This window comes from Geotrypetes seraphini, chromosome 2, assembly GCF_902459505.1.
Source record: "Geotrypetes seraphini chromosome 2, aGeoSer1.1, whole genome shotgun sequence".
In the NCBI taxonomy this organism is placed as follows: domain Eukaryota; kingdom Metazoa; phylum Chordata; class Amphibia; order Gymnophiona; family Dermophiidae; genus Geotrypetes; species Geotrypetes seraphini.
Genome location: NC_047085.1, coordinates 73,312,780 through 73,335,430, shown reverse-complemented (window position 1 = coordinate 73,335,430; position 22,651 = coordinate 73,312,780). Strand labels below are relative to the sequence as shown.

Below are 22,651 nucleotides of genomic sequence, written 5' to 3'. Positions count from 1 at the left end.
TGTAATGTAACGTAATAACCTCAAAAGCCTATCAAGACTGAATTAATTCTCCTATCTTGTAGATCCTTGAGGGTCATGCTCCCGTCCACTGGAATTGCATCCTTATGAGTTATAGTCACAATTAAGACACCCACTTTGGGAAGCTGTAACTTCTCCTTTTCTACATGAATGGGGTAAACTTACCCATAGCTCTTCCCCACTCCACCATGTCATCCCTTCCAGAAGGGGATCAGTAATCTGGGGATTTTTTCCTCCTTTCCCTATACCTCTGAAATCCCAGCTCACACTCTATCTAATGTACCTGACGCACTGGGGAATTAAATGACTTGCCCAGGGTCACAAGGAGCAGTGTGGGATTTGAACCCCAGGGTGCTGGGGCTGTAGCTCTAACCACTGCACCACACACCATTGCACCGTATGGGCATTTTTTTTTTTAAGGGTTTCTTTTCCTGATTTTGAAGTACCGTATTTTTTGCTCCATAAGACGCACTTTTTTCCCACCCAAAAGTGGGTGGAAATCTCAGTGCGTCTTATGAAGCGAAGGTGAAAAATTTGAATCCCCCTCACTGCTGCAAAACACCCACCCCCACCCCGCACCAGCTTTTTAAACACTGCCCGCCACTCCCCCCCTCCCCCCGGCCGCACCACCTTTTAGCCGGACCAGCTTTTTAAACACTGCTTCGCCGCCCTCCATACAATTACAACCCCCCCTCACTGCAGCCATGGCGACTCATGGTGACCCAAGAAATCTGAGTGATCAGATCCAACAGCTCCTCCTGCTTCACAATCCAAACTACAGCTGAAATATCACTTTCTTTAGTCATGTGCTTCCCATCATCCAGCTCCCTATTCCGGAGTCAAGGCCTTCCTTAAGAAAAACATTTCCCAACATCAAATCCAAGGGGAAGGACTTTAGATCATCCTGGTCCCACTCAGACTTTAACTGGGTCCATTTGCTCAGCCCTGGAATTTTACTTCTAAGCAGACAGAGGGATTGCAAAAAAGTCTGGAGCTACCCTTGCTTTAGACAAAAAGCCTGATACAGAAGTAAAATAAACTTGGGGGGGAAGTGAGCTTGGAAATCAAGAGAAATACCAACCAACCCTCCCCTTCCCAAAAGAAGAGGCCAACTTCAGTCATCGAGGGGAATGCATGACCACTAGATCTTTCAGAAACTCTCCTAAAATAGCAGTTGTTTCCACCAAAGACCTTGACCAAGCGTCTAAACCTGTTATTGCACCTGGTACTGGAGAACACCCCACTCTTAGATTCTTCAAGAAGGAATTTCTCCAGCCAGTGGGGATTCACCACTGCAAGACTAGCAAAGGCTGCTGGTGATGCTACATGTGGCAACAGACTTCTATGCACTCACTGCAAACTGTACTCTCTGTCCAGACCATCCACACACCACAGCATCAGCGAAATGTCAGACTCTTCTGGCCTGATCCGTCACGGCTTCAGCTACCTTTTATTTTTAAAAGTGCAAACTTTAAACACACTTCCTTTGTCTCCAATTCCCAGGTGCTCCTGCTCACCCCTAGCCAGACTAGGAAAAAAAAGGAATGAGAAGGAAAGAAAAAAAAAGCAAGCAAGCAAATGAGGGAGAGGAAATTAGCGTAACCAAGGAAAAAAGAGTGGGAATGAATGACAGAGGGAAATGAAGTATGATGGTATGAGAGAAGAATGAGGTAACTGGAGAAAGTAAGCAAATGAGACAAAAGAAATGAGAACAGGTGAGGTGAGATAAACACAGAGAAAGTACAGAGAGCGCAACTGAGACAGACAAAGTACAACATATTACATACCGTATTTTCACGCAGATAACGCGCACCTGTGTAAAACGCGCACACGGGTATAGCGCGCAGAAACCACGATTTTATGTACAAAAACTTTTGTATACTGCGCTCACGGGTATACCGCGCATGCAGTCCGACTGTCCTTTCGCCCGCCCCGACTCTCCTCTGGCCACCCCGACTCTCCTTTCGCCCTCCCCGACTCTCCGTGCGCTGTCCCGACTCTCCGTTCACCCTCCCTGACTTTCCGTGCACTGCCCCGACTCTCCGTGCGCTGTCCCGACTCTCCGTGCGCTGTCCCGACTCTCCGTTCACCCTCCTTGACTTTCCGTGCACTGCCCCAGCCTCTCCGTGCGCTGTCCCGACTCTCCGTTCACCCTCCCTGACTTTCCGTGCACTGCCCCGCCTCTCCGTGCGCTGTCCCAACTCTCCATTCACCCGCCCTGACTTTCCGTGCACTGCCCCGACTCTCCGTGCGCTGTCCCGACTCTCCGTTCACCCCCTTGAAGGTCTGTCCCCATCCTGAAAGCCTGATGCCCCCCCCCGACGTCCGATACATCCCCCCCCCCCGGCAGGACCACTCGCACCCCCACCCCGAAGGACCGCCGACTCCCCGACAATATCGGGCCAGAAGGGAGCCCAAACCCTCCTGGCCACGGCGACCCCCTACCCCCACCCCGCACTACATTACGGGCAGGAGGGATCCCAGGCCCTCCTGCCCTCGACGCACACCCCCCCTCCCTCCAACGACCGCCCCCCCCCCAAGAACCTCCGACCGCCCCCCCAGCCGACCCGCGACCCCCCTGGCCGACCCCCATGACACCCCCACCCCCCTTCCCCGTACCTTTGGTAGTTGGCCGGACAGACGGGAGCCAAACCCACCTGTCCGGCAGGCAGCCAACGACGGAATGAGGCCGGATTGGCCCATCCGTCCCAAAGCTCCGCCTACTGGTGGGGCCTAAGGCGCGTGGGCCAATCAGAATAGGCCCTGGAGCCTTAGGTCCCACCTGGGGGCGCGGCCTGAGGCACATGGTCGGGTTGGGCAGGAGGGCCTGGGATCCCTCCTGCCCGTAATGTAGTGCGGGGTGGGGGTAGGGGGTCGCCGTGGCCAGGAGGGTTTGGGCTCCCTCCTGGCCCGATATTGTCGGGGAGTTGGGGAGTCGGCCGGGCAAGAGGGCTTGGGCTCCCTCTTGCTCCGATCGTGGATGCGGGTGTGGGTGGGAGCGCGTGCGAGCGGTCGTTCGGGGTGGGGGTGCGAGCGGTCCTGTTGGGGGGGGTGAATCGGGCGTCGGGCGGGGTGGGAACTATATTAAAAAAATTTTGTATAACGCGCTCACGCGTATAACGCGCGAGGGGTATGCGCGGTAGGTAAAAACGCGTATAACGCGCGCGTTATATGCGTGAAAATACGGTACTATGTTTCTTCACTTTTTATTACACCCCTTTAAAACGCACCCAAGTCCTGATCTCAAATTATATACTTGCACAGAGCACTGTAACTGTCTGATTACATCGTAAGAAGCAACTTTTGTAATAAATGAGTTTGCTCCAAATTTAGCCAGGCTCTACTCTACTCAGTGATATAGTTTGAATACAATGCACGAGAAGTTAACTCACCTTTGAAATCAATTCTTTTGTTCTCAAAAAGTAATCTCGGGCCTTTTCATACACATCGACATTTGCGACACCTTGCTGGAAGTACACTGCTCCCAAATCATAACAAACCTGCAATAAGACCAAGGCATGGAAAACACACGATTGTTTACACTCTGGTTTTCCTCAATCCTTGATTAGACTTGTATGAGTCAAGGTCAGCACTTAAAGCATGGGTAGGACACTCACCTGACACTGAATTTCCTCAGCACTAATTTTCAATCCAGCAGTGGAATTCTCAGTCTCCCCATTCACCATGCCAGGCTCCATGGCTAGGAAGTCCAGAGTCCTCACAGTGTGCACATATAGGTCCTTCTTCAGTTTGAGAGCTGCTTCTAGCACTAAAATAGAATCTTCAGTCTGCTCCTTCAACTGTAGTTTAGGAATAGGTGGGTATACAAATTACTGCCCAAACTTATTCATTACATATTCAATGAACATAACAAATTTTAAACGTAGCAAAACCAATCACTAAAGATTTCCCTGTCTTGAAAGAGGTTTGAAATTGGGCTATAAGTCCCAAAAAGACCCTGAAGAAGGGTCTTTCTTTTTTTTTTTTTTTTTTTAATTTTTAATTTTCCATTCTTACAACAACTGAATCACATATAATATAATTATTACATAACATTTGTAACTATCATCAATACATCAAATCATAAATGATAAATCCCTCCCCATTTTTTCAATTCGTATTTCCAAAAAATTTATACATATCCCACCCCATTCCTATATAACTACTATCAATGTGCTAAGAAGTCTGATCACTAGAATAATTAGTCAATGGTTGCCAAATTTTCTTAAAATTGTGAAGATTCCCTTGTTGTAACGCTAATACTTTTTCCATTTTGTATATATGACAGACAGAGTTCCACCAGAACGTATAATTTAATTTGGTATAATCCTTCCAATTTTGAGTGATTTGTTGCATGGCGACTCCTGTCAGTATTAATAGCAGCTTGTTATTATTTGCTGAGATCGGACTCTGAGTTCTCATTGCAGTACCAAATAGTATGGTATCATATGAGAGTCCTACATGATTTTCTAGTAATTTGTTAATTTGGGGCCAAATTAAATTCCAAAAGGCATTTACACAGGGGCAGAAAAAAATTAAGTGATCTAACATCCCTACTTCTATTTTACAATGCCAGCATCTATTGGATCTAGTACTATCTATCTTTTGCAGGTGCGTAGGGGTCCATAACACTCTATGTAATAAAAACATCCATGTTTGATTCATAGATGCTGACCTTGTAGATCTTAATCTCCAGGACCAAAATCGTGGCCATTGAGATGCAGAAATTGTCTGTCCAATCTCAATACTCCAAATATCCCTAAGTCCAGTTTTCTTTTTTTTATTTAAAAATCCATATATCAATTTATACCATTTTGCGGCTTGGTGACCCAAGAAATCTGCCTGGAAACATAAAACCTGCAGACTATATTGAGTATTAAGATCTTTCCATTCAGGGAACCCTGCATGAATGGCCTGCTTCAATTGCATCCATTTAAAATATTGTGTTTTATTTAAGCCAAATTTATTTTGCAATTGTGAAAAACTAAGCAGTGAACCTTCTGAAATGACATCATTCAATGTCCGTATTCCTGCAATTATCCATTGTTTCCAGACGATCTTAAATCCGCCAATCTTGATCCTGGAGTTTACCCAAATAGATTGATTTAGTGATTTAGCCATTGGTTCTGGTGATAGATTACTGATATATCTTAATGTTTTCCAAGTATCTAATAAAATTCTGTTATCTTTGTATCTTCTAGGCATTGTTATACTAATTAAATGTTCTAAATGTAATGGGAACAGGAGCCGCCACTCTAAATACAACCAATCTGGCACATTCTCCATGAGATCTGGGAGGATCCAATACATACCCTGTCTTAGAATATAGGCTTGATGGTACCTATAAAAATTTGGAAAATTTACCCCTCCCTCCACAATTGGTCTTTGTAATGATACTAAAGCAATTCTGGGTCTTTTCCCAAACCAAATAAATTTTGTAAGAAGATTATTTAATTTTTATAAAATGACCCCTGAAAAAATATTGGTATCATACTCATTTGGTAGCAAACCACAGGCAATATCATCATTTTAATTGTTTGAACTCTTCCCCACCAAGAAAGATGTAAAGGATTCCATTGCTCACACATTTCTGTTATTTTTTTTAATAAAAGTTTTTCATTTTCTTTGACTGTATCTTCAATTGTATTTTTGATAGTAATTCCTAAGTATTTTAAACCATCATCTTTCCAGATAAATGAATATGAATCAAATAATTCTTTGGTACAATGAACATTAATTGGAAGAACTTCAGATTTACTCTAATTAATTTTATATCCAGAAAATTTACCGAATTTCTCTAACAGATTAAGCAAACATGGAATAGTATTCCCCGGTTCTCTTAAATATAAAAAAAATGGGCAAGTTTCCAGTTGCAAAATGGGCAAGTTTCCAGTTGCGATTTCCTTGTAAATGTTTTATTTCCTATCAAGGAAGTAAATATATATTTTTCGAACCTTCCCAATTAGGTTTTTTCCTTGAAGGTAAAGGAATCTCTACACAGTCCGAATGATACAGGTTAATAATGCGGTTAAGGTTACTTTGGATAGGTAAGATCTGACTGCTCTATTTCTTAAAATTTTTAGTTTCCTTTGTATATTCCCCTTTCCCGAGGGGTTTTACTTTCATCTTGTCTCTTCTCCTTAAGTTGTGGACTGTATTATATGATTTATATGGATGTTTAAATTTCAATTCTTGGTATGTAATATGACTAAGAGAATAATATATTTCTGTATTTCTTTAAACATCTTGTATAGGATGCATTAAAATGATAAATAAATAAAAATTAAAATATAATAAAATATCATCTGCATAAGCAGAAAGTTTAAATTCCCAGTAGGAGAATGGGATTCCCTTTATCTCCTTAGTTTGATTAATTGCAATTAATAAAGGTTCCAGAACAATATCAAAAAGTAAGGGGGACAAAGGACATCCTTGTCTAACTCCCCTACGAAAGTTAAATCTATCTGATAAATTATTATTAATATATAATCTTGCACCAGGAGAGCTATACAATGTCTGAATCATTTTAATAAAACCGGGGCCTATACCAAACCATTTTAAAGCTTGATACGTAAAACTCCATTCCACTCTATCAAAAGCTTTTTCTGCATCTAAAGACACTAGAAAAGCTGGATCATTAATATTTTTTGCTAAATTTAATGAGTGAAATGCTAATCTAGTATTATGTGATGAATGTCTTTTAGCAATAAATCCTGTTTGGTGTACATCAATAATAAAAGGAAGAGCTTTTGCCAATCTTATTGCTAATACTTTAGCAATCAGTTTACCGTCTACATTTAATAAAGAAATAGGCCTGTAATTTGAAACCAAAGTAGGATCCCTGTTTGGTTTTGGTAAGACAATAATTACTGAATCAGCCATAGTACCTGATATATTTCCATTATTCATTTGATACTGATACAAATTTAATAAATATGGTGAAATAATATTTTGAAATGATTTATAAAATTCAACAGTATAACCATCACCACCCGGAGCGGATCCAACTCTAAGAGACTTCAATGCTGATTCTATTTCTTTTAAAGATATAGGCTCCTCTAAACTTCTTTTTATATGATCCGGAACATTTGGCCCAATAAATGAATTTAAAAAATTTAATCCATCTTGTTCTTTATTTTCATAAGATTCAGAAGAATATAAATCTTTGTAAAAATCAAGAAAATGTGTTAAAATATCTTTAGTGTTAGTGTGTGTATTACCTTGTGTATCTTTGATTGCAATAATCTTAGATTTTCTTTTTTTTGCTTTAAGAAAATTTGCTAATAATCTTCCAGCTTTATTTGAATTTCCATAAAATTGAACTTGTCTATAGAATATATCTTTCCTCACAAATTGAGAAGAAATCTCATTATATTTAACTTTTACTTTTAATAACTCTTGTAGTGTATTATTTTCCCATTTCTCAATTAATTTATTTTCTAATAATTTAATTTGTTTTTCCATATCAACAAATTGTTTTTTAAGTTGTTTTTTAATAAATGCTGAATATGAAATAATATTTCCTCACATTGTTGCTTTAAAAGCGTCCCACAAGATCTCAGCATTAATGTTATCCGAATTATTAATTTGAAAGAATTCTTGCATTTTTAATTTAAAATCTTCCAGGAAGTTCGAATCTGCTAGTAAAGCATTATTAAATCTCCAAATTGAGTTAAAGTGTTCAATATCATAATTCTGAAGGTCAATCCACACACCAGCATGGTCTGAAATTACAATGGGATCAATAACTGCTTTTAACACTCGCTGTGCTATGTTATTGGAAACAAATATATAATCAATTCGTGAAAAGGATTTGTGGACCTGAGAACAAAAAGAAAATTCCTGATCATTAAAATGAAGAATACGCCATATATCAACTAAATCACAAGATTGAATCAAATTATCTAAGCCTAATGATTTCATAATTCTACTTGGTCTTTTATCCAAAATCCATTACAGCATTGAAATCCCCTGCTACTATTAAATTAGAAGTAGCCAGTGGTAACAGTAATTGCTGAATTTGTTTGAAAAACTCCATTTGATTCGAATTAGGAGCATATAAATTGAATAAATCCAGGGTTGTATTTCCCAGAACCATTTTGACATGCACCCTCTACCTAAAGGGTCATAATTTATTAATTTAAAATCTGCATTACATTTTTTATTTATCAGAATACCCACCCCTGCTTTTTTCCCTAAAGCCGGTGCAAATAAACATTTAGAAATCCAACCCCCAGATAACTTTTTAGATTCAATTTCAGAAAGATGCGTCTCTTGAATGAAATAAATGTCCGCATTTTGATTCTTAAGGAACGATAATACTTTTTTCTTCTTGATAGGATGATTTAAACCATTGACATTAATAGAATAAATTTTTATATCCATCTATTTTATAATCAAATTTTAACCAATATTCTATGATAATATACATGATCAGATCTCAGCACATTTATTATATATATTTCCTTTTCCTTTCCCCCCCCAACCCATCTCCCCCCCAAAAATACAATTATATAAAGACAATTCAAATTTTTCGCTTCTTCCATTTCCATTTCTCGTAAATATACTAATCCTCTGATCCCCTCTCCCTCCCTCAATTTTCCCTCCCCTCCCTCCCACTATCATTGTCTGACCTGGAACACACATTGGTCAAGCAGAACCTAAATCCCCTCCCCCAGGCAACTAATATCCCACTATATTAATTTAAACATATCCCCAAAATTCAACAAATTTTTCCTCCCCTTATATATAACCATTGACACACTGAAAAGCGGCAAATCACCGGGACCGGACGGGATCCACCCAAGGGATCTAAAGGAACTAAGTCAGGAAATAGCGGGCGCAATCCAGCATGTTTGCAACCTATCCTTGAAAACTGGAGAGGTACCAGAGGACTGGAAACTGGCGAATGTCACACCTATCTTTAAGAAGGGATCGAGAGGTGACCCCGGGAACTACAGGCCGGTGAGCCTGACTTCAGTTATAGGGAAGATGGTGGAAGCAATGATCAAGGACAGCATTTGCGAGCACATCGAGAAAAATGGCCTACTGCGGACAAGCCAGCACGGATTCTGTAAGGGAAGGTCGTGCCTGACAAACCTTCTGTACTTCTTTGAGGGAATAAGCAGTCAGGTGGACAAAGGGGAACCCATAGACATCATTTACCTCGATTTTCAAAAGGCCTTTGACAAGGTGCCACATGAAAGGCTGCTTAGGAAGCTGTGGAACCACGGGGTGGGCGGGGATGTACACAGATGGATCAAGCACTGGCTGTCAGGTAGACTACAGAGGGTCGGAGTAAAGGGCCAATATTCTGACTGGCGGGGAGTCACGAGCGGTGTGCCGCAGGGATCGGTGCTAGGGCCGCTACTCTTCAACATATTTATCAATGACCTGGAAACGGAGGCAAAGTGTGAGGTTATAAAATTTGCAGACGATACCAAACTCTGCGCCAGAGTTAGGACCAGGGAGGAGTGTGAGGAACTGCAAAGGGACCTCGATAAGCTGGAGGACTGGGCAAACAAATGGCAAATGCGCTTTAACGTAGATAAATGCAAGGTCATGCACATGGGTTGGGGATTGGCTGAGCGGCAGACATCAAAGGGTAGTGGTGAACGGTACCCCATCTGAAGCATCGGACGTGATAAGTGGAGTGCCACAGGGCTCGGTCCTGGGTCCGATTCTATTTAACTTATTCATAAGAGATATGACGCAAGGACTTAGGGGAAAGGTATCGCTGTTCACCGACGACGCCAAAATTTGCAACATAGTAGGCAGAAGCTTATTACCTAATAATATGACACACGATCTACTGCTGCTAGAACAATGGTCAACTACTTGGCAGCTTGGCTTCAATGCTAAAAAATGCAAGGTAATGCACCTGGGAAAGAGAAACCCGCGTAGAACTTATGTACTAAATGGTGACACCTTGGTTAGGACAACAGCGGAACGCGATCTAGGAGTGATCATTAGCGAGGACATGAAGGTTGCCAATCAAGTGGAGAAGGCTTCCTCCAGAGCAAGACAAATGATGGGGTGTATCCGCAGAGGTTTCGTCAGCAGGAGACCTGAAGTTATGATGCCGTTGTACAGAGCCATGGTGAAGCCGCACTTAGAGTACTGCGTTCAGTTTTGGAGACCTCACTACCGAAAGGACGTGCTGAGAATCGAGTCGGTACAGCGAACAGCCACCAGGATGGTCTTGGGGCTCAAGGATCTCATGTATGAAGAAAGACTAGAGAAATTGCGGATGTACTCACTTGAGGAAAGAAGGGAACGGGGAGATATGATTGAAACGTATAAGTACATCACGGGGCACATCGAGTCAGAAGATGATATCTTCCGGCTCATGGGACCCTCGACCACCAGAGGGCATCCGCTGAAAATCAGGGTAGGGAAGTTTCATGGCGACTTCAGGAAGTATTTCTTCACCGAGAGAGTTGTGGATCATTGGAACAGACTCCCACTCCAGGTGATAAAGGCCAGCAGCGTGACGGATTTTAAGAGAAAATGGGATACTCATGTAGGATCTTTAAGGGAGTAAACTCAGGGGGGGAGGATACTTGGAATGGGCAGACTTGGTGGGCTATAGCCCTTTTCTGCCGCTTTTTTCTATGTTTCTATGTTTCTATAGGGAAAAAGAACCCGTTGTTCGAGTATTAAATGGGGGGGGAGATTGCTGGAAGACACCGGACTTGAGAGAGACTTGGGTGTGCTAGTGGATCCATCCATGAAACCATCCGCACAGTGTGCAGCAGCCTCGAAGAAAGCCAACAGGATGCTGGGCATCATCAAGAGGGGCATATCAACCAGGACGCAGGAAGTCATCATGCCGCTGTATCGAGCGATGGTGCGCCCACATCTGGAATACTGCGTTCAATATTGGTCGCCGCACCTCAAGAAGGACATGGCAGTTCTTGAGAGAGTCCAAAGGAGGGCAACGAAACTGGTAAGAGGGCTGGAAAACTGCCCATATGCTGAGAGGCTGGATAAACTGGGGCTCTTCTCTCTGGAAAAGAGGAGGCTCAGGGTGGATATGATAGAGACCGTCAAAATACTTAGGGGCATAGAGAGGGTGGACAGGGACAGGTTCTTCAGACTAAAAGGGACGACAGGTACGAGGGGGCATTCGGAGAAACTGAAGGGAGATAGGTTCAAATCAAATGCAAGGAAGTTTTTCTTCACCCAAAGGGTCGTGGACAAATGGAATGCGCTCCCGGAGGAAGTGATCCGGCAGAGTACAGTACAGGGATTCAAACATGGATTGGACAGATTCCTGAGGGAAAAGGGGATCGTGGGGTACTGAGGAAGGTGCTGGGGTGTTGCATAAGTATAGACAGCTCACCAGGTCGTGCAGGTGCAAGGCCGGAGGGTTAGGACATTGATGGGAAGATAGGACTTCGATGAAAAACCTAGGGGGCAAGGGGGCCCCTTCTGGTGATTAAGGCAGGTCATGGCCTGTTGGGCCACCGCGGGGGCGGACTGCTGGGCGGGATGGACCTCTGGTCTGACCCGGCAGAGGCACTGCTTATGTTCTTATGTTCATTTAATTAGTTTATCTTTATATACTCAGTTATTTAATATTCATTTCCACATTCTTACAGAAAAGTATCTAAATAGATTCAATATAGTTATCTACTAAATATGGTAAAAATAATCATATAATTTAATTATAATCCCATATTTCTTTATCTGCTCATTAATTAATTATCCCTACTTTGAAAATCCCATTAAATTTTGTAATTCATATCAATTAATATCTGCGTGAATTTATGACTGAAATAAAATTTATATGTAACTGATTCATAAAATTATAAACATATCCTCCCTACAAACTAATATATTACCCCCTTTAATATATTTAACAGATTTCAAATTTAGCTCTAATTCCATATATATTAAATACTCACTATGTAAATTAGATATACCCATTTCTACAGTTATATTAATAATAATATTAATAAATTCATTTTAAACATTTTCACACATCATCATTCATAGTAAATTCAATATGAAAAGGTAGTTGAATAAAGTATATATTTTGTATCAATTAATTAAAAGTCTAAAATTAATTCCTTCTTTATTAATTATCCTTCACTCAAATTCCTTATCTTTATATCATTTTTTAACAAATTCTATCATTCCTCTCAATTGATATTAGCATAAATATATATGGATGAAATAATTTCCATAAATAATTTGATTTCTTGTTAAATTAAGATTATGTCATAGCACCCAATATATTATAATAATTAAATCAAAAAGTTTCAAATGCATTAAAAATAATCTGTTCAATCAGTAGTCATTGTCCTCTTCTTTCTTCTTAACCATCTTCTTCTTATTCATTTTATCTCCCATTTTTCTTTCTTCTTTCTTCAGATGAAACTTCCCTATTACTCTGTTTTTTCATGTAGACATTGGTTCCTCTTGTGCCAAAAATTCATTCAGTTTTGCAGGATCTTGAAAATACATGGACTTATTCCCAGTAGATACTCTCATCGTCGACGGATAGTACAAGCCATACATGTAGCCTTTTTCTTTTAATTGCTGCCTGAACGTGAGAAACTGTTTCCTTATATTTGCAGTGTATTTAGCAAAATCTGGAACCAACATCAATTTAGACCCCTTATAATTTAAGTTTATATTTGCTTTTGCCACTTTTAAGATTTCTAAAGCTTGCTGATACCTTAAAACTTTAAAAATCAAGGGTCTAGGGCCAGCCTGGTTTACTGGTTTTCTTGAAGGAATTCTGTGTGCACGTTCTATTTCTAACGGCCACTTAGAATTTAACTGTAACAGTTTAGGTAAAAGGTTCTCTAAAAACTGTATAGCATCTCCCCCTTCAAGATTTTCAGCTAAACCAAGCACTCTTATGTTCTTTCTCTTTCCCCGGTTTTCCAAATCCACCAGTTGATTTTTTAAGGCTGCTACATCTTTCCTTTCCTCTTCACACTTTTGTGTGATAGTTTCCAGCTGCTCGACTCTCTCTTCAATCACAGACATCCTTTGCCTGTCATTCTGGATCTCCTGTTTTAGACTGAGCACTTCCTCTTTGACTTCTGAAATTTTGCTGGCATTGTCAGTTAACATTAGCTTGATTTTAAAGAGTTCCGCCATAATATCTGATTTATCAGTAAAATCTTCAGTTTCCAGCGGGATTGGCACACTCGACGGCGACACAGGAGTAACCTTTGACCTTTTCGCCGATACACCCGATGTGCACGGCTTTTCGGACTTTCCCTGTCTCATCGCTGCCATTTCCGACGCTGTTTTTTTATTATTTTTAACTCGGGTGAGCGAAGCAAAACAGTCAATTCCTTACAGTTAGTTGCCTGGATTCAAGGAGCGTCGCGGTTAAGCCACCATGTTGTGCGCGCTCCAAGCCATGCCCCCTCGAAGAAGGGTCTTTCAAACCTGCTGCTGCATTAGGATTCTATATCTAGGGTTATCATATTCCACCTCCAGCCCCGCCCTCACAAAGCCTCCTCTCTTCTTCCAGATGAGTTCCAGCTGTGTCTGGAGGGCCTGGAGAATGCGCAGATGTGTGCGACATCATCCACGCATGCTCAAAGGTCCTCCAGACATGGCTGGAGCTCGTCAGGGCTTTCCAAAATCTGGACAAATGCCAGGTTTTGAAAAGTCTGTCCGGGAGCCTAGACAGTCCTCGCCTGTAGCAATACTATCTCTTCTATAGAATTTTGACCTGAAATGAGATACTGACAGAGTTGTGTCCCTGACATTAAGGAGAGAACAAACTCCCCACTGTGGCATGAAATCTGTGGATATTTTTCATTTGCAAAAATTAATGCATGTAAAATTTTGCTCTGATTATTGCAAAGGATACAAAATATCTCTAGTATTTATGCTTGCATTTTTATGTGAGCTAAAATTTAAAAGAAAGTAATGCTGCAGAGAGCTAATTCAATTTGTAGGAGTAATTTTCCTCCCCTGGCCTAAACATGTTCTCAGCAATACTTTCTGACACTTGTATTTTTACCTGTGTAGCATGCCAATAAAGGTAAACAAGTGTTATGCTCTTTGGACTGCAAAAGAGCTGTTATCTTCTTTCTGGAGTGGACTACATACCATATTAAGTATCCAGCTTTTTAATTAATTTTTGTCTAATATATATGCCTTTGGGTACATTTTCAAAAAAAGCACTGTGGGTGGCTGAATGGTAAGTATAAATGAAGGAGGCCTCTCATGAATCTTAAGGGAAAGGGATACTTGAGCATGCTATTCTCCATCGCTGCCTGGACTTCCTTTCAACTCGATATACCACCTTTCTGTAGATATACTCAAAGAAGTTTACCTGTTATATACGGGTACTGCAATAAGAACTGCAACAGAACTGAATTGGATACCTTGGTTCTCAACCTACTGCACTAACATTAGGCTTAGAAGTAGGCTCCTTTTTAAGTGGTGATAAGCCCACTTTGGCAGATCTCGTTTTGTGCTCTGACTTTGAGACAGAGAGTACATTTGGGTTTAGTGTCAGTCACAAAAAGCAATTTAAGGCTCTGCCCTCAAACTTGATAAAGACTGTAAATAGGTTTGCTAACATTTTCTAGTGGATTGCTTTCTAGAAGAAAGACATCTCAAGACACTAAGGACAGGATTCTGTAAAGGACATTCTGTCTCAGAAGCTGGCAGGCATCCTATAAAGAATCGGGCCTATGGCTGCCTAAAATAAACCTGATTTTGTAACCGACATCCATGTTACAGATGCCAGTTACAGAACTGGGTTTATTTTAGACACGGCCGCTACTTATCGCAGCAAGGGATCTTCCGCGGCTGCCAGTCCCCCCCCTGACAATCGCCAGCAGAAGGGTGCCCAACCCCTCCTGCCAGAAGATCTCCCCACCCCGCGAAGCCCCCCCTCAAAGTTCACCGGCTGGACGGGTCTTCCTACTATCTGTCGAAATGAAGCAGCGATGCACTGGGGAGGGGCCTAAGGCCTGATTGGCCCAGGCACCAAAGGCCCCTCCTATGGGTCATACCTCTTGCCTCATACATTTGGGGGGGGGGGGGAGACTGGCGGCCGCAGCTACTATATTAACCGCAGAAGGGAGATTCCTTGCCACGATAAGTATAACAGCCGTGTCTACCTACAATGTAGGCCAGCATCCATGGTAATCAGGATCCACTGTGGAGGTTGTAAATTCACACTGCTCAACAGGTGACTCTCTACCAACCACCACCAAAGACTTCAGCAGACTAAACTTCATAGGGGAATTCTTTCTTCTAAATCCTGTGTGTGTGGAACCCATCTGAACAGGAGATCAGACTTTAGGGGCCTCATGTGAGCTCTGGCCCACTTCACCACCTCCAGGGATGCGGCCATGGACTCCAGAACCTGGAAATACTCCTTGGCCTGTGGGTTCTGCGACCAAAACAGGGACTGAATCTGGAGATGCAGCTTGAGAATCCATGCTTGCTGCAGGAATAACCTTCTCATGGATGTGTTGAACAGCATTCCCAAATATTCCAGAGACTGTGATGGCTGAAAATAATTCTTGGCGAGATTAACTACCCAGCCTAATAATTGCAGAATTTACACCACTCTGTCTGTAGCTCTGACACTTTCCTGAAACGACTTGGCCCAGATAAGCCAGTCATCCAGATAAAGGTGTTCCAAAATATCCTCCTTGTGAGGAGCTGCCACGGCCACCACTATTACCTCGGAAAAAGGTACAAGGGGCAGTAGCCAGTCCAAAGTGGTGTGCACAAAACTGATAATGCTGACCTAAAACTTTTCCGCTTTTGAGGAATCCTCAACCACGCAGAGTTACGACTCAGTATTGTTTTCAGTTTCTAATGCACGTGTTTTAATATCAGGACTTTTAGGGACCCCTGACGAAGACAGCATTGTCGAAACATGGACCGTGTTGGGTCTTAAGATATATTTTATGTGGATTATGAATTTGTATATTTTTAAATAAAGCCTGCATCTTGAACATCACCATCTCCACAGAGTTTTCGTTTTTGCTGACCTAAAACTGCAACATGAAGGAATCTCTGATGAGGCTATCGAACGGGGATATGTAGAGAGATCTCTGTCAGATCTAGAGAAGTGAGGAATTTCTCCGGCTGTACCACCACTATAATAGACCGCAAGGTCTCCGTGCAAAAAGAAGTTACTCAACGAGCACGATTTCCTTTTAGTACCCTCCTTTTAGGGAACCACAAAATAGATGGAATAACGGCTGAATCCACACTCTTCTGGCTGGACCAGAATCACTGCCTTCAAATCCAGATATCTTTGCAGCGTACCTCTGACCACTCTGATTTTCCAGTAAGCTCAACAAGAAAAGAACAAAAAGGCATTAATCAGAGGGTAAGCAAACTCTTATTGATCTGAAGTCATTTGGGTCCACCCCTGATAAAATTCTTGCAACCTTGCTCCTATGGGAATCAGAGGGAGGGAGGACCCCCCCACACACACTTAATTGTGCTGGCCGATTTGCAGCGGCTGCAGTGGGATCCAGCTTCCTTGGTGACAACTCCCAAAAAACTGCATCCGCTAAAACAACTACAAAAAGGGGGGGGGGGAGCACCTACTTTATCCGGCCTATACCATCTAGCTTCTGGAAACTGGCCTCTAGAAGCCAGACCCCTATTTGGAAACCGTGGTCTGTCTTCCAGCAGCCTGGGAACCTTAAGTCTCTTTCAGTCTTTTGACTAGCTTGTCCAACTCCTCACAATCAGGAGAAAACCCTTGAAAGGAAACTTGTTGAGCTCAGCTTTGGAGGTTGCATCCACTGACCAACCTTGGAGCCACAGCGAATATCTAGCTGCCACCGCTAGAGTCATGGATTTAGAGGAAATCCAAAGGCGATCATAAAGAGCATCTGATAAGAAAGAGAAACCAATCTCTATCTTGGAAGCCTTCCGATCCACCAAACTCCGATCATCCAATTCCCTATTCACCGCCTCAGTAACAGGATTCTGGGGTGTCTGTTCTGTACTCCAATACCCAAAGGAATCAGAATTTCACTAAAGTAAGGCCACATACATAGCAACTGAAATTAAAATTTTACAGTCCTATACACATTTCAGCATAAATCAAGGACACATAATTATATGGGTCCTCTGTATGAAGAATACTGCTATGGTGCAATGAGGTTTTTGCAGGCCTGGAAATATCTACTGCCCTTCTTTTTATTTATTACATGTTATGAAATATGTAATCTTATAGGGTGCCAAATTCTCACCAAGCGGTGTTTGAGGCGGTTACAATTAGCATTATTGCTCCATATAAGTAAATATAAAACAAAAACAGTTTAAATGTTTAACACAGACTTCTAAAATAGCAGGTTACAAACAGCATTTTCATTACACAAAGATAAACATACAGTGCAAAGTCAAGGTCAAACTAAAGACAAAACCTTGTCTCACTGCAGTTATGTGACAATGAATGACATACAAAGAACTCCACAGCTGGGTGAGAGGAGTGAAGCTTCTGTTTCAGTGCACAAAGACTAAGGCCCTGTTTTAATAAGGTGCGCCAATCGATTTAGCGTGTGCTAAACGCTAACGCGTGCATGTTAGTCTATGGACGTGTTAGCATTTAGCATGCGCTAATCGGTTAGCGCACCTTAGTAAAACAGGGGGTAAGTCTTGGCTGATACCTGTGGTGAACCACGAACAACCTGGGATGAGATATGTTACCATATCTTCTAGGAACAGTTCTTTCAGAGTTCTATAGTCACTTGCTCAGGATGCTCACATTAAGAGGATTAGAAACAAAAAGTTCCAACTCACCACTTTCAAAATACTTTCTGTTAGCTCCTTTTCTTGCTGTATCTGATTCAGTCTTAAAATTAGAAAGAAAGGAAAATGATATAAGGCATTGGAAGCTGGCACGTAAAATGCCTTCCCCAAAATGTCAATAAAATGATTCTAGACAATTTAGCAGAAAGAGAAATAGCACACAAATTTTAAGGAATCAGATATGATCTTACCTTCTCATGACATATATTCCAAGCACAGATACAAATTTTAACAGATCCCCCTCTACATTCAAGGGTTCAGCAAGCATGACTTCGGCTATTCACAATTACTTTGCAATGGCCTCATTCACACGATTTAATCTCGCCTGGGACAGAACTGACTCCGCCCCCCCAAGTGTCATCATTCTGGGGTGCCAAAAGAAAAGTCCAGCGCAGGAAAAGTGTGCGACTGTGTGCTTTGTTGCAGAGTGGTTGAGCAAAGGCCAGCGTCGGAGAAGTGTGTGACCGTGAGTTTTGCTACAGCATGGTTGGGCAAAGGCCAGCATCAGAGAACCCGTGTGACTGAGTTTTGCTGCAGCTACACCAGAGGGGGGGAAAAACTGACCCGCGTCAGGTTGTTGGGAATTCTCCGAGGAACTGAGCATGATTGAGGCCAGAACAAAGCTGACTCTGTCCCGTCCCCCCCGAATGACATCATCCTGGGGTACTGAGAGAAAACTCCAACGCAGGAGAAGTATGTGACTATGAATTTTGCTTCAGTGTGTTCGGGCAAATGCCAGCATTGGAGAAGTGTGTCACTGAGTTTTGCTGCAGCTACACCAGAGGGGAAAAAACTGTCCCAGGTCAGCTTCTTGTGAATTCTACGAGGAACAACTGAGTGTGGTTGGCCCCACCCCCCTCAAGATTTTCAGATTGCAGAACTATTCATACATACAAACTCTCCTTTCCCTGTGTTAAACATAACAGATCATTCAGTAAAATGGCTCATTCTTTTTCATTTTTATTAACTGCATTTTGGAATGATCTACCTTCTCAAATAAGATCTTGTATTTCACTTCAGGTCTTCCAAAAAATCTTAAAAACCATGTTGTTTCAATGTTTATTTGTTTTTGGGTTTTTTTAAATTTATTTAGCATTTTTTAATCAAACAGGTATCATTTACACACTTGAATATAGATTCACCATATTAAATAGGGAAATTAATTCCTAACATTATAAAAAATAAGAAAGAAAACTATCATTATTTAGTCCACAAATATTTTTGGAGTCAAGAACTAGAAATAAAAGGAAGAAATAAAAAACAGAAAACAATCTCATTACATGGAAGCATTACAAAGAGGGTACTGTCAGCAGCCAGTTCACGTTACTCTTTTGGGATGGGAACAGAGCCAATTATGATCTCCCCACCTTCTCTAGCCACAATAAATTCTAATGATTGTTTGGGCTTAAAGAAAAGAAAATTTTTACCTAAATAAGTAATACAACATTTTGAAGGATATTTAAGTACAAATGTAGCACCTAATGAAGTGACTCTTGGACGATAGACCAGAAAGTCCCTTCTACGTTGCAATATTTGTGAAAGATCAGGAAATATACGTATTTTTGAGCCCATAAATTGATCATTGATATGCCGAAAATAAGTCTTAAGTCTCTGTCAAACTCAAGTGCAAAAGTCACCATAAGAGTGGTCCTTTCCATTATAACTTCCAAAGAATTTTCCAAAAAGTTTGTTAAGTTAATTTCAGCTCCAGACATCTCAGTTTCTGTTGGTGTAGAGCTAATTGGCTTAGCTTCAATGGTCAAATATTGCGCTCTCACTATTGGTGGTAGATTTTCTCCAAGCAAAAGCAAAATTTCACGTGTATATTTACGGACCATTTCAATAGCTGAGATTACTGGTGACCTTGGAAAGTTTTAAATTCTCAAATTATTTTTTCTTTGATAATTTTCAATATACTTAAATTTTTTTGAATGACATATCTCTCTTTATTTATGTCTACTTATGTCTATTTATTTATGAAGATCATTCACCTGAGAAATCTGCCTCTCATGCTTCTGAATAGTCTCACCATATTCCTTCAGGATTTAGCACTGATACTACCACAATCCTTCCTTCAACTGCTTTTTTAAGGTTGGAGTCCATTACCCTCTATTGCCCTCCAAACATCTTCTAATTTGACGACAGCTGGTTTTTCCAACCTTCCAAAAGATGATGGTATTTCTTCCCTGGGTTTTCCTTCTCCAATCTCTGTGCTGGAGATCGTTGTTAGATCTCTGGCTTGTACTTCGACCCGACGGGATCTCCCAGCCGCTCCTCCACTTCCTGGGACCTCAGTGTTGTCTGCAGCACAGGGCTGGAACCTCCAGACTGGATGGTTGCCTGTCTCACTTCGGGGCTAAACGAAGCCCCTTCAACGCTAAGAACCTCCGTTGAAATGGAACTTCTCCTGAAGCTGGCTGTGCCATCTGGGTTGCGCGTCGAGTCAAGCCCTCCAAAGTCATCTGAACTAACTGACTCGGAGTCGCGGTCGCTGGAGGTACTGACTGCAAGGATCTTTCCTCTTTCCAATCGCAATGAAAGCAACGCGAATGGGTAAGTTTGGAGTTTGGTAAGTTCTAGAGGAACTTAGTGGCGCAGCTCAGCGTGCTCCCAACGCCATCTTGGCTCGGCTGTCTCGTTTCAATGTTTTTTAAACAATAATTTTTAAGGACTGTAATGTTATCCCTTTTAGAAATTGTTGTAAACCTCTTTCAACATATTACTGGAAATTGGAAGGATTATACTAAACTTAATTATACTTTTTGGTGGAATTCAGTTTGTCATATCTATAAAATGGAGAGGGTGCTTGCTATACAGCAAGTAAATTATCATAATTTTAAAAAGATTTGGGGGCCATTGATTACATATTCTAATGATCAGACACCTTAACCATCTTGTTATTATATAAGATATAGGTAGGGTGGGATTTTTATAAAACCAGAAGATTTACCCTTGTACCAGCACTGGAACCATGTCTCCCTCTCTTTTTTCTCCTAGGGATCATCGTGCTGCAGCATCTCTTCATAAAAAAATAGCTTCCAGGCCATGTGCCCAGCTCTACCATGCAGTCTCCTCTCCAACTAAAGGACTTTTCACATCGTTTCCACTTTTCAGAGCAACTCTGCCTGTCTGACCTGACTAAAGGAGCCACAAGGGAAGGAGTTGGCCAAGTGAGGGAGTCCAAGGTGGGGGAGAGAGACCGAGAGAGAGACCGGCAAGGAGAGGAGTGTGGGAGCCCTGCTCCGCCCCCCTCCCGACACAGAAAAGCCGACCTTTTTCAAAGATTAGCACCGGAGGAACCTGCCTCTTTCGCCGGCCCTTCTGCAGCAAGGAGAGGAGTGTGGGAGCCCTGCTCCGCCCCCCTCCAGACACAGAAAAGCCGACCTTTTTCAAAGATTAGCACCGGAGGAACCTGCCTCTTTCGCCGGCCCTTCTGCAGCAAGGAGAGGAGCGTGGGAGCCCCGCTCCGCCCCCCTCCCGACACAGAAAAGCCGACCTTTTTCAAAGATTAGCACCGGAGGAACCTGCCTCTTTCGCCGGCCCTTCTGCAGCAAGGAGAGGAGCATGGGAGCCCCGCTCCGCCCCCCTCCCGACACAGAAAAGCCGACCTTTTTCAAAGATTAGCACCAATTACAACAACCAGCAAACATGAAGCTCTTATTGATCCTATTGATCTATTTATTAAGCAATAACGTTAGGAACGTTATCTCGCTCTATCCAAAACTTCACTCCGTTCATTACCCTGTCACACCCATTAGGCTTCCAATTGACCAACAGGAAGAAAGAGTAAATCATATCAAAATAATCACAAGTAACGGTAGACCACACCGTACCACCAAAAAAAGAACAAGGGAAATAAAACCAATCAAAACCACTACACTCACCTTACCCATCACAACTACCTCTGTTCCCTGCGCCTACCTCAACACTAGATCAGTAAGAAACAAAGCTTTCTTAATCAAAGATTGGATCATCAACAAGCAGTTAGCCTGCCTCTTTCTAACAGAAACATGGCTACTGTCCGAAGAAGATCCAATACTAAACGACCTAATGCCAGATAACTATAAAATTCACATGTTAAACCGCGAAGACAGAAGAGGGGGAGGACTGGCAGTCATCCTTAAGGAAGAACTTGAACTTGAATTAGTAGAATCCAAGATAACCAACCAATTAGAAATACTAGCATGCAAAATTAGTAATAAGAATCTAGAAGAATACCTCTCCTGTATTCTATTTTATGTCCCGCCAAAAAGCTGGTCAAAGGCCAGAGAGGACTTCTACGAATTCATTCTACATAATTCAATTACTCCGTCTTACAATATTATAGCAGGAGATGTAAACATACACTTAGAGAATGAGGACAATCCTGACACGAAAGATTTTAAAAACTTCCTATCCTCACTCAACTACAATCTCCCTTCATCCACACAAACTCATGAAAAAGGCCATCAGTTAGATTTGGTAGCTATGTCCTCAAAAGAGATCCTAAATCCTTCTATTTCTATATCCGACGGTATATGGTACCACGACATCTGGTCCGATCATTTCACCTACTACTTTAACTTAATCTGGAATCAACCAAAAGAAAAAACTCACCCAAAGATAAAAAAAGAACATCTCACAAGGGGCCACATCAACCCAGAGGAATACTGGGCACATTATGAATCGCATGAGGAAATAAATGAAGGGGATGAGTTCTGGGAACAGTGGATGAAAACAAGCACATCCATCCTAGATAAAATAGCCCCTAAACGAAACAGAACAAACCGCTCAAATAAATATAATAAATGGTTCGACTCCGAATTATTAAACATGAAACAATCAGTAAGACGACTAGAAAGGATCTGGAATAAAACAGGAG

General features: G+C 41.8%; 1 protein-coding gene across 4 annotated transcripts in view; it reads right to left on the bottom strand.

Moving 5' to 3' along the window:
* INTS8 (integrator complex subunit 8) overlaps positions 1-22,651 on the bottom strand; it is a 220,343-nt gene that overhangs the window by 153,056 nt on the left and 44,636 nt on the right. For all 4 annotated transcript variants that reach the window (XR_004538293.1, XR_004538292.1, XM_033933169.1 and 1 more), the window contains exons 6-8: positions 17,782-17,833; positions 3,636-3,818; positions 3,411-3,518 (exon numbers count right to left, since the gene is read on the bottom strand). Coding sequence is in view for 2 of the 4 variants with exons in the window: in XM_033933169.1 (XP_033789060.1) it covers positions 3,411-3,518; positions 3,636-3,818; positions 17,782-17,833 (343 nt within the window). In the remaining 2 variants the exon portion in view is untranslated. The remainder of the gene's footprint in view (positions 1-3,410; positions 3,519-3,635; positions 3,819-17,781; positions 17,834-22,651) is intronic.